Source organism: Equus quagga, chromosome 12, assembly GCF_021613505.1.
Source record: "Equus quagga isolate Etosha38 chromosome 12, UCLA_HA_Equagga_1.0, whole genome shotgun sequence".
Classification (NCBI taxonomy): Eukaryota; Metazoa; Chordata; class Mammalia; order Perissodactyla; family Equidae; genus Equus; species Equus quagga.
Genome location: NC_060278.1, coordinates 111460444 through 111475372, shown reverse-complemented (window position 1 = coordinate 111475372; position 14929 = coordinate 111460444). Strand labels below are relative to the sequence as shown.

The 14929-nt window shown below is 44.9% G+C and overlaps 2 protein-coding genes across 2 annotated transcripts in view; one reads left to right on the top strand and one right to left on the bottom strand.

Moving 5' to 3' along the window:
* Positions 1-14929, bottom strand: part of ZGPAT (zinc finger CCCH-type and G-patch domain containing) — an 18897-nt gene that overhangs the window by 2913 nt on the left and 1055 nt on the right. Inside the window, exon 2 of the mRNA XM_046678065.1 lies at positions 14714-14925. Coding sequence (XP_046534021.1) covers positions 14714-14925 — 212 coding nt within the window. The remainder of the gene's footprint in view (positions 1-14713; positions 14926-14929) is intronic.
* On the top strand, positions 1866-6942 carry LOC124248612 (high mobility group protein B1-like). The gene has a single exon (XM_046678888.1). It carries the CDS (start codon positions 6186-6188, stop codon positions 6822-6824), a length of 639 nt encoding a protein of 212 aa, XP_046534844.1. The 5' UTR covers positions 1866-6185; the 3' UTR covers positions 6825-6942.

Below are 14929 nucleotides of genomic sequence, written 5' to 3'. Positions count from 1 at the left end.
ACACCTATGCACAGGCACACCTGCGCACACACACGTATACATACATATACCCATGCATGCACACATGCACAGGTATATAATGTACACAGACACACACACTTGTGTGCTTGTGCCCTCTTGCACTCTCATGCTTTCTCTGGGGGTGGATCTGGCTACACAGAGGACAAGATGCTTCGTGTCACTCCCCAGCCTTCTGGGTTAGAGAAACCACATGGCCAGCAGACGGCCCTGTGACTCTAGGTCCCCAGTGCCTCTCCATCAGAGATGAACAGACAGTGAAGGCAGGTGTGTGCGCACAGGACTGAGTCCCCACAAAGTGACTGGGAGAATCCAGTTCTCATACTGGTGCCTTAACTCTTAGTATCAGTGAACCAGTGAAAGTAAAACCAAAACTGAGAGAGACGGGGGTGGGGTGGGGAGAAGAAAGGAGGAGGAGGAGGAAGAAGAGGAGGAGGAGGAGGAGGAAGTGTGGGGACCAAGGCCTGCCATCTTCAATTTTGCCAAATAAAGACATGAAGAAACCAACCACACACTGACTTCCACTGTGCCATAACTTCAAGAGGAAGCTGTTCTAACCCAACAAGAGCAATCGAGGGCTGGCATTTACTCTGTGACATGGAGCCAATGTTGGCCATGGCTGTCTTTCTAGGCAGGAATCGGTGGCGAAGACAATGGAGAGGAAATGGAAAGAGTTTCCATGGTGCCCTCCCATGGTGGAGAAAGATGGCCTCCGACACCTCCCCCAGCAGGATTCCAGGCACCTCCTTCTCACAACGACTGTCCTCAGGCACCCAGGGCACTGCCAATGACCGAGTGGCACCAGCAGCTGCAAGACTGGGCCCCAAACGTACACTGCCACGGAGACTCTATAGCTGAAAGCCCTGTTCAGCTGAGCAGCAAAACAGCGTGTTCGGAAGGGCAGGCCAACCCAGGGGTGAATTCAACCCACGCACACACACGTCCATACAGCCACAGACACCACTAAGTAAACCTTTCTGCAGGAATCCTCGGTGACATTAGAAGCCTTAAAATTTGGTATATTACTCTTTAACCCAGCAAGTCCTTTTAAGAAATGATCCTAAAAAAAATAATAATGAAAGTATGCAAAGATTTAGCCACAAGTATATTAACCAAATACAAAAGATTTGGAAATAACCTAAATTTCCAACCATGGGGAGTAGTTAGTGGCATATCCATAAAATGAATTTAAAACTACGAGAGGGGCACGCCCTGTGGCCAAGTGGTTAAGTTCACATGCTCCGCTTCGGCGGCCCAGGGTTTTGCTGGTTCGGATCCTGGGCGCGGACATGACACTGCTCCTTAGGCCATGTTGAGGCAGCGTCCCACATGCCACAACTAGAAGGACTCACAACTAAGATATACAACTATGTACTGAGGGGATTTGAGGAGAGAAAGCAAAAAAAAAAAAAGATTGGCAACAGTTGTTAGCTCAGGCGTCAATCTTTAAAAAAAAAAAAAAACCTAAGAGAATGGGCAAATTGATCAGTGGAATGAAAAGAGCACCCAGGAAGAGCCCCATGCACACAGAAACTTCACACAGGACAGGGGAAGCATTACAAAGTCAGAAACAGATGGATTATGGATTTCACAAGGAAAAAGCTACAAATTGGTCTCCTGGGACCAGCCCCGTGCCCAAGTGGTTAAATTTGCGCACTTGGCTTTGGCAGCCCAGGGATTCGCCGGTTTGGATCCTGGGCGTGGACACGGCACCGCTCATCAGGCCGTGCTGAGGCGGCGTCCCTCAAAGCAGGGCCAGAACGACCTACAACTAGAATATACAACTATGACCTGGGGGACTCTGGGGAGAAGAAGAAAAAAAAGAAAAAAGATTGGCAACAGATGTTAGCTCAGGTGCCAATCTTTAAAAAAACAGTAAGAAAAAAATTGGTTTTCTATAAAAAAACACCCCAACTCAACCAACCACCTCACAACTTTCATGGAAAGACGTTCCAGAATAAGTAAAAACTTGAACCTGAAAAAAAGCATTTGCAACTACAAAGAAGGTGGTGAGTTCTAGCCACAGCCACGTACAGAGATGGTAAAATCCTCCCCACAGAAAAACAAGGCTAAAGCTGAGCAAAATTACAAAATTCACAGCTTCAGAGCTGTGGAAATCGACTAAAGCAGACAAGCCACCGAGAAATGATTATTCTTTAAAAACTGCCCAGTTTGGGGACAGAACATGGGGAGGGTCTGCAGCCTTCACACTGGGGGCTGCTCCCTGCCCAGCCCTGGACCAGCAAACAGGAGTGTCAACAGCTCAGGGCTGCAAACAGAGCAGCAGAGGGTGGAAGTGGTGCAGGGGCCTTGGAGCCAAAAGGGTGAGCCTTGTAAAAACTAACGGAGAAAAGTGACAGCACTGATGGCTTGGGGCACTGGCCCAGGTGGAGCGGGCATCGGGCCAGCCAAGTACTTAACAGGGAGACCCTGAAAATGAAATTTTTGTAATTTAGGTCCAGAAAATGTACTAAAATAAACCAAAACACTCAGGAAAGCAGTTCAGAATCCAGAGTTACTATACAGAGATGCTATATATAGCATCTGAAATATCCAGTTTCAGTAAAACTTTACAATTAATGCAAACAGGAAAGTGTGACCCATATTTAGGAAAAAAAGTAGTAGACAGAATCTGACTGAGTGGGCCCAGATGTTGAATCTAGCAAAGACTTCAAAGCAGATAATGTAAGTAAGTTCAAAGAATTAAATGAATATAATGACAATGATTCAAGAAATAGAGAATCTCAGAAGAGAAGTGAAAATTATATAAAAGGAATCAAATGGAAATTCCAGAGTTAAAAAGTCAATGACTGAAATGAAAACGTCCTAGGTGGGACGCTTCCGGCCTCCAGGCTGGCTTGTCAGAAGCTGGGAAGTCACCCTGTCCTGATAACACGTGCAAAGCTGAACACACTGAAAAATCAACCACCTTCTTAGATCTGTAAGAGAAGTGAAGTCACAGGGCCAAGTGCTGTCCCAAATTTGGAGACCAGCAGGCAAATACAGAGTCACAGCGACCGGAGCACGAACCACCCCAGGACCCAGCGCCAGAAAGGAACCCCGAGCATGGCTGACGGTCACTGGGGGCCAATGGGCAAGTCTGAGAGGCGAAGCCCACTGGGGTGAGTTGCGGCCCACACTTCTGTGAGCGCTGCGGCAGGAGCTCCAGCGGGCGCTCATGGTGCGTGCTGGAGAACGGCCCCTCATGCTCTGGCAGAGGAGGGAAGGAACCGTTCCGGAACACGCCGTCCACACTGCTCTCCTTCACAAGGCCTAGCCTCAGGGGAGAGCAGCTAACCAGGGCCTAACCTGACGGGGTTTTATTGGAGCCTAACTGAACTGGGGCTTAGGGGAACGCCCGGACCCAACGCACTCTAGCCGTCCCGCTCTGCCTGAGGGGTGTGTGTGTGCATGAGTGAGAAGCACATAGGACATTCACGGTTGTGGGCAGGGGTTCACCACAGACTGAGGTCCGACCAGAGGACTGTGACCCCCATCACTAACGGCCCATTTACAGCAGCTCCTGTCACCCAGGATGTCACGCTCAGCTATCAAGAAAAAATACAAGACATAGTAAAAGGCCAAAACCACAGGAAACCAAAAATGCATAATGGAGCCCAGAGGAGGGGGTGAAAGGAGCAGAAGAATATCTGCAGAATTGAAGAATAATGGCTGAAAAGTTTTCAAATTTGATGAAAGATATGAATCTACAAGTTGAAGAAGTTCAATTAACTGGAAGGAGTACAAACAGAGATCCACAATGAGAGACACAGAGAGCCTGCAGAGTAGCAGAAGAGAAGTGACTCTCCGCGTACCAGGAGCCTCAGTAAGGATGAGCGTCGACTTCCCACCAGGAACTAGGGAGGCCAGAGGGCAGTGGGACGGCACACTTAGAATCCTGAAAGAAAAACACCGTCAGCCAAGAATTCCCCATCTGGCAAAACCGTCCTTCAACAGTGAAGGAGGAATGGACCTTCCCGTGCCACCAAAGCCGAGGCTTTGACAAACCTTTAGCTAGGCTGACCAAGAAAAAAAAAGAGAACACTCAAATAAGTAAAATCAGGAAAGAAAGTGGGGACATTACTACTGACCCTACAGAAATAAACAGGATGGTAAGAGAATAGTATGAACAATTATATACCCTAGATGAAAAGGACAAATTCCTAAAAACACAAGCTACCAAAGCTAACTCAAGGAGAAACAGAAAATCTGAATAGACCTATAACAAATAAAGAAATTGAGTCATTAATCAAAAAACTTCCAACAATAACAAATTTCAGGACCAGATGGCTTCACGGGTGAATTCTATCAAAGACTTGAAGAAGAATTAACACGAGTCCTTCTCAAACTCTTCCCCCAAATGGAGAATACTTCCTAACTCATTCGATGAGGCCAGTATTACCGAGACCAAGGCAGACTACGATTTCACAAGAAAAGGAAACAATAGATAAAGAGCCCTTTATTGGGATAGGATAGAGGCAAACACCCTCAACAAAAAACTAGCAAACTGAACCCAGCAGCATATTAAAAGGACTTTACACCAAGACTAAGTATGATTATTCCAGGAACACAAAGGTGGCTCAATATATGAAAAATCATTCAATGTAATACAGCATATTAACAGAATGAAGGAAAAAAACACATGATCATGTCAACTGATACACAGAAGGCATCTGAAAAACAATCCAACACTCCTTCATGATAAAAACACTCCACAAATCAGCAACAGAAGAAACTGCCTCAACCTGATGACGGGAGCCCACAGCCACCACACACTTGGCAGTGGGAGGCTGGCAGCTCTCCCTTCGAGGGCAGGCGCAAGACGAGGATGTCCCCTCTTGCCACTTTTACTCAACACTGTACGGGAAGTTCTAGCAAGCCAACTAAGCAAGAAAAAGAAGTAAAAGCCATCCAAATTGGAAAGGAAGAAGAATTATCCCCATTTGCCAACGACATGATTGTATACATAGAAAACCCTAAATAATCCACAAAAAATTCTATTAGAGTTAACAAATGAATTCTGCAATGTTATACAAAAATCAGTTGCATTTTAATACATTAGCAATGCACAATTTAAAAACGCAATTAATAATTTCATTTATAATAGCATCAAAGTGAATAAAATACTCAGAAATAAATTTAACCAAGGCTTGTGAACCACAAAATACCATTGAAAGAAATTAAAGAAGACCTAAATCAATGGAAAGACACTCTCTGCTCATGGATCACTGCTGGGATGGCAATACTCCCCACACTGGTCTACAGATTCAATGCAACCCCTATCGAAATCCCAATTGTCTTTTATGCCGAAAGGAACAAGCAGATTTTAAAACTCATATGGAATTCCGAAGGATCCTGAATACCCAAAAGAATCTGAAAAGAGCAAATGCTGGAGCACTACCACGTCCTGACTTCAAAACTTAATATAAAGCTACAGTAATCAAAACGGTGTGGCACTGGCACAAGAACAGACACATAGATCAACAAAATAGAAGACAGCGCTCAGAAATAAACCCTCACATATATAACCAATAGATTTTTGATAAGGGTGCCATGACCATTCAAGGGGGAAGGGATGTTCTTTTCAACACACGGTGCTGGGGCACTGGACGTCCACATGCAAGAGAATGAGGCTGGACCCTTACCTCACACTTTTAGAGCACGTGATTTACAAGGAAATAAAATGAGATTACTACTAAACTTTTCAAAAATATTTTATGTCTGAAGAAAATGGAGGAACATATTTAAAATATTCAAGGAAAGTAACGTGAGCAAAGAATTTTATATCCAACAAAATTGACCTTCAACTATAAAAGACAAACAAAAACTTATCAAGATTCCAGATCTCCGGGAACAGTACAGGCACACCTCGGAGATGTTGCGGGCTCCATTCCAGACCACCGCAATAAAGCGGATATCGCAAAAAGCGAGTGACACGAAGTCTTTGCTTTCCTAGTGCATATAAAAGTTATGTCTACACTATACTGTAGTCTATGAAGTGTGCAATAGCATTATGTCTAAAAATACAATGTACATTCCTTAATTAAAAAATACATTGTTACGGACAGCCATTGCAGTACATTGAGCTCCAGAGACAGCACCGGGACAAGTGAGAGCCAGACGGGCACTGGGCGACTCTGTGCCTCGCTGAGGAAAAATAATTAAACATGGGCAAAGGAGATCCTAAGAAGCCAAGAGGCAAAATGTCACCATATGCATTCTTTGTGCAAACTTGCTGGGAGGAGCACAAGAAGAAGCACCCAGATGCTTCAGTCAACTTCTCAGAGTTTTCTAAGAAGTGCTCAGAGAGGTGGAAGACCATGTCTGCTAAAGAGGAGGGAAAATTTGAAGACATGGCAAAGGCGGACAAGGCCCGTTATGAAAGAGAAATGAAAACTTATACCCCTCCTAAAGGGGAAACAAAAAAGAAGTTCAAGGATCCCAATGCACCTAAGAGGCCTCCTTCGGCCTTTTTCTTGTTTTGCTCTGAGTATCGCCCAAAAATCAAAGCAGAGCATCCTGGCCTATCCATTGGTGATGTTGCAAAGAAACTGGAAGAGACGTGGACTAACACTGCTGCAGATGACAAGCAGCCTTATGAAAAGAAGGCTGCTAAGCTGAAGGAGAAATACGAAAAGGATATTGCTGCATACCGAGCTAAAGGAAAACCTGATGCAGCGAAAAAGGGAGTCGTCAAGGCTGAAAAAAGCAAGAAAAAGAAGGAAGAGGAGGAAGACGAGGAAGATGAAGAGGAGGAGGAGGAGGAGGAAGATGATGAAGATGAAGAAGAAGATGATGATGAATAAGCTGGTTCTAGCATAGGTTTTTTTCCCTTGTCTATAAAGCATTTAACCCCCCTGTACACAACTCACTCCTTTTAAAGAAAAAAATTGAAATGTAAGGCTGTGTAGGATTTGTTTTTAATCTGTACAGTGTCTTTTTTTGTATAGTTAACACACTACCGAATATGTCTTTAGATAGCCCTGTCCTGGTGGTATTTTCAATAGCCACTAACCTTGCCTGGTACAGTATGGGGGTTGTAAATTGGCACGGAAATTTAAAGCAGGTTCTTGTCGGTGCACAGCACAAATTAGTTATATATGGGGATGGTAGTTTTTTCATCTTCAGTTGTCTCTCATGCAGCTTATACGAAATAATTGTTGTTCTGTTAACTGAACACCACTCTGTAATTGAAAAAAAAAAGTTGCAACTGTTTTGTTGACATTCCGAATGCTTCTAAGTAAACACAATTTTTTTATTAGTATTGTTGCCCTTTGCACAGGTCTGAAATTCTTCTTCTTGAGGGGAAGGTAGTCTTTTGCTTTTGCCCATTTTGGATCACATGAATTATTACAGTGTTTATCTTTTCATATAGTTAGCTGACAAAAAGCTTTTGTCTGCACACCCTGCGTACTCATGATGAGGGTAATAAAAGTTGAATCGAGACTGTTTTCATCCATTACTGAAACTCCAAAATCTTGATCTGTTGATAGCAAATTTCACATAGCCCAGTTACATTTACAAAGTGAAGAAGAGCCAGTGCACTCACAGCATGGCATTATTAGAATCAAACATACTAATAGAAAAGTGTGTTCTAATCTTTCCATGAGGACTCCACATTCTTTAACTCCAATTACCATGTAATGGCCGTTATATTTGCAGTTCCCACGTTAAAGAAGACCTGAGAATGTATCCCCAAAAGCGTGAGCTTAAAATACAAGACTGCCATATTTTTTTTGTTGACGTTTGTCGCAATGAAGGCTCTGGGAAAAAAAAGTGCTGGCTGTAAATGTCTTCTATGTATCTAAATATGGATTGCTTAGAAAACTTTAGAATCTCCATTAAAGGTATTTTTACTTAAAAAAAAAAATACATTGTTACTGGGGCCGGCCTGGTGGCACAGCGGTTAAGTTCACACGTTCCGCTTCTCGGTGGCACGGGGTTCACCGGTTCGGATCCCAGGTGCGGACATGGCACTGCTTGGCAAAAAGCCATGCTGTGGTACGCATCCCATGTATAACGTAGAGGAAGATGGGCACGGATGTTAGCTCAGGGCCAGTCTTCCTCAGCAAAAAGAGGAGGATTAGCTCAAAGCTAATCTTCCTCAAAAAAAAAATACATTGTTACTAAAAGTGCTAGCCATTGTCAAGCCTTCAGCAAGTCATATTCTTTCCGCTGGTGCAGGGTCCTGCCTCGGTGTTGATGGCTGCTGCCTGATCAGGGTGGTGGTTGCTGAGGATGGGGGTGGCTGTGGTAATCTCTTCAAAGAAGACAACAATGAAGTTGGCCACCTTGACTGACTCTTCCCCTCATGAACGATTTGTCTGTAGCGTGCAACGCTGTTTCACAGCATCTTACCCGCAGCAGACTTCTTTCAAAACTGTCATCAGTCCCTCAAACCTGCCGCTGCTTCATCAAGTAAGTCCATGTCACAGTCCAAGTCCCTTGTTGTCACTTTCACAGTCTTCACAGCATCTTCACCAGGAGGAGGTTCCATCTCGAGATACTACTTCCTTTGCTCATCCATAAGAAGCAACTCCTCATCCGTTAAGAGTTTTATTGTGAGATTGCAGCAATTCAGTCACAGCTTCAGGCTCCACTTCTAATTCTACTCCTCTTGCTGTTTCCATCACATCTGCAGTTACTTCCTCCACTGAAGTCTTGAACCCCTCGAAGTCATCCACGAGGGCTGGAATCAACATCTTCCAAACTCCTGTTCGTGTTGGTATTGTGACCTCTTCCCGTGAATCAGGAATGTTCTTTTTTTTTTTACTGAGTTATTGATAGGTTACAATCTTGTGAAATTTCAATTGTACATTAATGTTTGTCAGTCATGTTGTAGGTGCACCACTTCACCCTTTGTGCCAACCCCCCACCCCACCTTTCCCCTGGTATCCACTAAACTGTTCTTAGTCCATAATTTTAAATTCCTCATATGAGTGGAGTCATACACAGATTATCTTTCTCTCGCTGGCTTATTTCACTTAACATAATTCTCTCAAGATCCATCCATGTTATTGCAAATGGAATGATTTTGTTCTTTTTTGCAGCTGAGTAGTATTCCATTGTATATATGTACCACATCTTCTTTATCCATTCGTCTGTTGCTGGGCACTTAGGTTGCTTCCACGTCTTGGCTATTGTAAACAGTGCTGCAATAAACATTGGGGTGCACAGGACTTTTGGGAGTGCTGACTTCAAGCTCTTTGGATAAATACCCAGTAGTGGGATGGCTGGATCATATGGTAGTTCTATTTTTAATTTTTTGAGGAATCTCCATACTGTTTTCCATAGTGGCTGCACCAGTTTGCATTCCCACCAGCAGTGTATGAGGGTTCCTTTTTCTCCGCAACCTCTCCAAAATTTGTTGCTATTAGTTTTAGATATTTTTGTCATTCTAACGGGTGTAAGGTGATATCTTAGTGTAGTTTTGATTTGCATTTCTCTGATGATCAGTGATGATGAGCATCTTTTCATGTGCCTATTGGCCATCAGTATATCTTCTTTGGAGAAATGTCTGTTCATGTCTCCAGCCCATTTTTTGATTGGGTTGTTTGATGTTTTGTTGTTGAGTTGCGAGAGTTCTTTATATATTATGGATATTAAGCCTTTGTCAGATATATGACTTGCAAATATTTTTTCCCAGTTAGTGGGTTGTTTTTTTGTTTCAATCCTGTTTTCATTTGCCTTGAAGAAGCTCTTTAATCTGAATCAGGAATGTTCTTAATGGCATCCAGAATGGTGGCTCCTTTCCAGGTTTTCAGTTTACTTTGCCCAGATCCATCAGAGGAATTGCTATCTATGTAATCTACAGGCTTACTAAACGTATTTTTTCAATAAAAAGACTTGAAAGTCGAAATTACTCTTTGACCCATGGGCTGCAGAGTGGACATTGTGTTAGCAGGCAGGAAAACAACATTAATCTCACTGTACACCTCCATCAGAGCTCTTGGGCGACCAGGAGCATTGTCAGTGAGCAGTAATATTTTGAAAGAAATCTTTTTTTCTGAGCAGGTCTCAACAGTGGGCTTAAAACATTCAGTAAACCATGTTGTAAACAGATGTGCTGTCATCCAGGCTTTGCTGTTCCATTTAGAGCACAGAAAGAGTAGATTTAGCATGATTCTTAAGGGCCCTAGGGTTTTTGGAATGGTAAACGAGCATTGGCTTTACCTTCAAGTCACCAGCTACATGAGCTCCTAACAAGAGAGTCAGCCTGTCCTTTGAAGCTTTGAAGCCAGGCACTGACTTCTCCTCTCTAGCTATGAAAGTCCAGGCTTCCAACAGAAGGCTCTTTCATCTACACTGAAAATCTGTTGTTTAGTAATAGCCAGCTTCATTAAATTATCTTATCTGGATCTTCTCCATCAGCACTTGCTGCTTCCCCTTGCACTTTTATGTCATGGAGAGATGGCTTCTCTCCTTAAACTTCATGAATCAACCCCTGCCAGCTTCAAGCTTTTCTTTTGCAGCTTCCTCGCCTCTCTCAGCCTTCACGGAATTGAAGAGAGTTAGGGCCTTGCTCTGGATTAGGCTTTGGCTTAAGGGAACGTCGTGGCTGGTTTGATCTTCTATCCAGACCACTAAAACTTCCTCCATATCAGCAATAAGGCTGTTTCTCTTTCTCATCATTCGTGTGTTCACTTTTAATTTCCTCCAACAATTTTTCTTTTACATTCACAACTTGGTTGTTTGGCACAAGAAGCTAGCTTTCGGCCTATCTCGGTTTTCCACATGCCTTCCTCACTGAGCTCAATCATTTCTAGCTTTTGATTTAAAGTAAGAGACACACGACTCTCCCTTTTACTTGAACACTTAAAGGCCATTGTAAGGTTATTAACTGGACTAATTTCAATATTGCCATGTCTCAGGGAATAGGGGGACCCAAGGAGAAGGACAGAGACAGGGGAACGGTAGGTTCACGGAGCAGTCAGAACACACACAACATTTATCGATTAAGTTCACCGTCTTTCATGGGTGCAGATTATGGCACCCCAAAACAACTACAACAGTAACATCAAAGATCACTGATCACCATAACAAATATAATATCAATGAAAAAGTTTGAAATATAGTGAGAATTACAAAAATGTGACACAGAGACACAAGATGAGCAAATGCTGTAGGGGAAATGGTGCCAACAGAGTTACTCGATGCAGCGTTGCCACAAACCCTTCAAATTGTAAAAAACGCAGTATCTGCAAAGCGCAATAAAACATAGTATTCTTGTATTCCCGTGAGCCCTTCCTGGGGAATCTACTAGAACATGAGCCTCAGACAATCAAAATAACTAGAAAGACACCAACATATGGACTGATGGTGAGCACAAAGCACCTTCCTTCTAGTTCCTTTCAGAAGTGAGGCTGAGGGTAGGAGGGAGATGAAGGTACACGATGGCCATATGATCTGACGGTGCAGCTCTAGTGCAATCATAATAACGGCGGGGAGAATGGAGGTAGTACATGTAAAAACATTGTAAACAGTTTTCAATCATCGCGACTGAAGAACGAGTGCTGTTATTCTGAGAGTGCCATCTGTGTGTAAAATGGGATGCGACAAATACGTAATTAGGGGACACTTGGAATCCATCAACCCCTGTGTCCTTGAGCACCAGAATCCTGGGTGGAGAAGGAAATCCAGGGCAGAGATGTGATCCAGAAAATACTAAATAAAACACTGCAGTCCTCAGTTTAAATTGGAACTATCCAGATGAATTCATAAGGTATTTTGTCCTTAAAAACAGAGATACATGGTATGTGTATATATACACTCACACATACATACATGTGTGTCCACCTATACTTCCTAGCTCCACCCACTGGAGACCCAGGACAATGACCGACCCAGCAAGAGGGAGCATCCCAGTGCCCGCACCGTGGGTCTTGAGATACCATCTCTCATCAAAAGAAACCAGGGTTTCCTGGAGATGTGGCTGATTCCAGGTCTGAGGCAGGAAAAGCACGGATGAGTGTGGAACATGCTGACTCCCCATCAGCCACCACTGGGCCACGTCAAAAGGACACAGGAGCCAACGAGGATCCCACTTGCCAAAGGTGGGATATTTGAGCCTCAACAAGGACCAGAATCTCAATAGGTTGAAATTCATCAAATATATTTAAATCCGTGAGTCCGTAAAGATATTAAGCATTCTTTTGAAAGCTAATTCATCACCTTCTCAGGATACAAGAGAACCAAATCATTACCTTGGGAACTAAGTAAACAAAACAGGAAAATCCAGCATGCAACCCACCTTTTCTGTATGAACTGTACAGGCAGCCAAGTTGTAGACAAGGGAAAGCGTCTCTTTCTAACATGCCAGCTAATAAATGAAATGAACAGATACAGTTAAAAGACCTCTATTCTGCGATCCCCAGTGAAGCAGTGGGTCTAGGCACTGAGCTTCAGTGGCTGCTAACAGCCCCAAAGAAAACCCGCTGTGAGGTGAGGTGCTCCTGATGAAAGAACAAGCACCTGGAGCCTTGCCAAAGGGCGAGGACCTGAGTGTAACCAAGTCCCTGGGTCCAGGTGCCAGCTTGCAGCACACAGACGGACACACGGGGCTGCACCAGCCGTGTGTGAGGACAGGTCAGAGTCAGGCCCTTCAACAGTGAGGCTGTGAGGCCAGGAAGGGCAGGCAGAAGGGTGTACACCACCAGATCGAGACACAGCAGGCTTAAACGTGAGCCAGATTACAGTGTCTACACCACAGCTACCCTTGAGAAATAAACCATAAAAAACATGAGGAGGCATTATCATAAAAGTCAGGATAGTGGTTATTTTTGGAGGAGGAAGACTGTATTTGGTGAGGTGCAGGAGGGGCTTCTGGGGTGGTCAGCAAACGTGTAGTTTTGATATGAGTGGTGATTATTAGGGTGTTCCAATAATTCCCTATACTATGTATTTACTTCCTGTATCTGATTTTACTTTACAATAACAAGATAAAAACTAAAAATTTCCTGTGTGCTCACGTTAGGTACCGCTCTAAATTCTTTGCACATATTAATGCACTCCATCCTCCCAACAACTGTGAAAGATGATTCTCATCTGTTTTACAGATAAGAAGAATGAAATACAGAGATTAAGTTATAACAAACATATGAAAAGATGCTCAATCTCGCTAGTAACCAAAGAAATACAGATTCAGTCGAGATACCATTTTCCCAGCTTTCAATGGGCGCAAATCTGCAGTCAGATAATGTTACTGAGGGCAAGCGTGGGGAAGAGTAGGGACTAGGGACCCTACGCCAACAAGACCAGAAAACGTGCACAACCCTCCATGCTGGCTACACACTAGGGAAATTCTCATCAGGTACAAAAGAAGACAGGAACTAGGAATTTCACAGCACACTGTAATAAGTAAAAATTGGGAAACATCAGAAAGGAACAGATTAAGTAAAATGTGGCATATTCATCTGAGGGGAGATACAGAAATTAAAACAAACAACTAGTCCTATAAATATCAGCCTGTCTCCCACAAACGTGCTTAGTGAGAACTGCAAGTTGCAGAATGAACTTACTGAGAGAACAAAGCACAGACAGGTACTACTTATGGACACACATATGCCTGTAAAGAACACACATACGAGAGAGACACACACCAAAGTGTGACAACGACAGCCTCTCAGAATGGGGAGGGGACTGTGGCAAAGTGGGGGTCAAATGCTGCTTCAACATTGCCTACTTTATTTTTACAACCCCCCAGCAAATGCAAGACAATAACTTAGTCCCAGGATGGCAAGGTGGGTGTTTGTGGGACTCGGCAGAGAGGCCTAACGCCGACACAGGAAGCAGCACTGGAAAGGACAGTGGTCAGGGGCTGTCTCAGAGCCAGACTGCCAAGTGGCCCAGCTTCGTCCTCTGAACCAAGCTGGTGGGGCTGCACACACGTTCATACCACAACACTCTAGAAACAGTGCCTGGCGCAGAGCAAGCAGCACCCGGAGGTGCCAGCTCTCATCATCGCACAGGGACATGGACATGCCCTCCAGAGTGACTAGTGGCACAAAGGATGGGTGACCCCCTTCCTTGAGGTGTTTGCTGGTGACATGGGAGTCTGCTCCGCAAACTTAGGGAGCGCCCTTACGATTCCGTGCAGTGCTCTGCACATGTGCTGTTCTTTAGTGAGACCCAGGAAGAAAGAAGGAAAAAAGGAGCATGTGACAAATAAGTCTATAAAGAACTAAGATGAGCAAAGAACTAGAGCGGCACCCTGGACTATTGGCTAAAGAAGAAAACCATCTACTAGGAATTTCAGCAAACACCCCTTCCAAAGATAAAGTACGAAGAAGCAAAAGTCAAGTCACGCCCTGAGAGAAAGGAGACGTCGTCATAACCACGTGGGAATGTGAGCGGAACGAGGTGCTGCTGCCACACCTGTTAGGTGCAACGACGACCCGGAGGTTAACTTTCTTAGAACGTCCTTATCAGTTACATTAGGGGAACGTCCTGAAGTCTCTGTAGATGGAAAGCCAGTAACTTCCCAGGATTTGCTTTAAGACAGGCCCAGGGACACGCAGGGCAGGGAGAGCCGACGGAAGGGGCCGGGGAAGGCGGACCGCGGGCGGCCGCGCCCTGCAGCTCCACGGCGAGTCCGCGACGAGCCGGGCCCCTTCTCCCCACCGGCGCGCTTGCGCACTCCTGCTTTACCCGAGACCCCGGAGACCCTCGGGCCAGGCCCGCGGCCCGCGGCGCCTACCTGCAGCTCTCCTGGAAGCGGCAGCGGCCCTCCAGGAAGAACGGGCAGGGCTTGAGCGCGCGGTGCGTGGGGTAGAGGTAGAGCACGCGCACGCCCGCCGCGCCGCCCGCCGCCGCCTCGGCGCCCACCACCATGGCGCCGTGGTATTCCAGCGCGCCCCACGGGCTGCGGTAGGGCGCGCTCACCGTGCGCCCGCTCAGCGCGGCGCCGGCCTCC

Bases quoted from the DNA above. Each gene is read 5' to 3' on its own strand.
- LOC124248612 (XM_046678888.1), top strand. From the start codon at position 6,186: ATGGGCAAAGGAGATCCTAAGAAGCCAAGAGGCAAAATGTCACCATAT.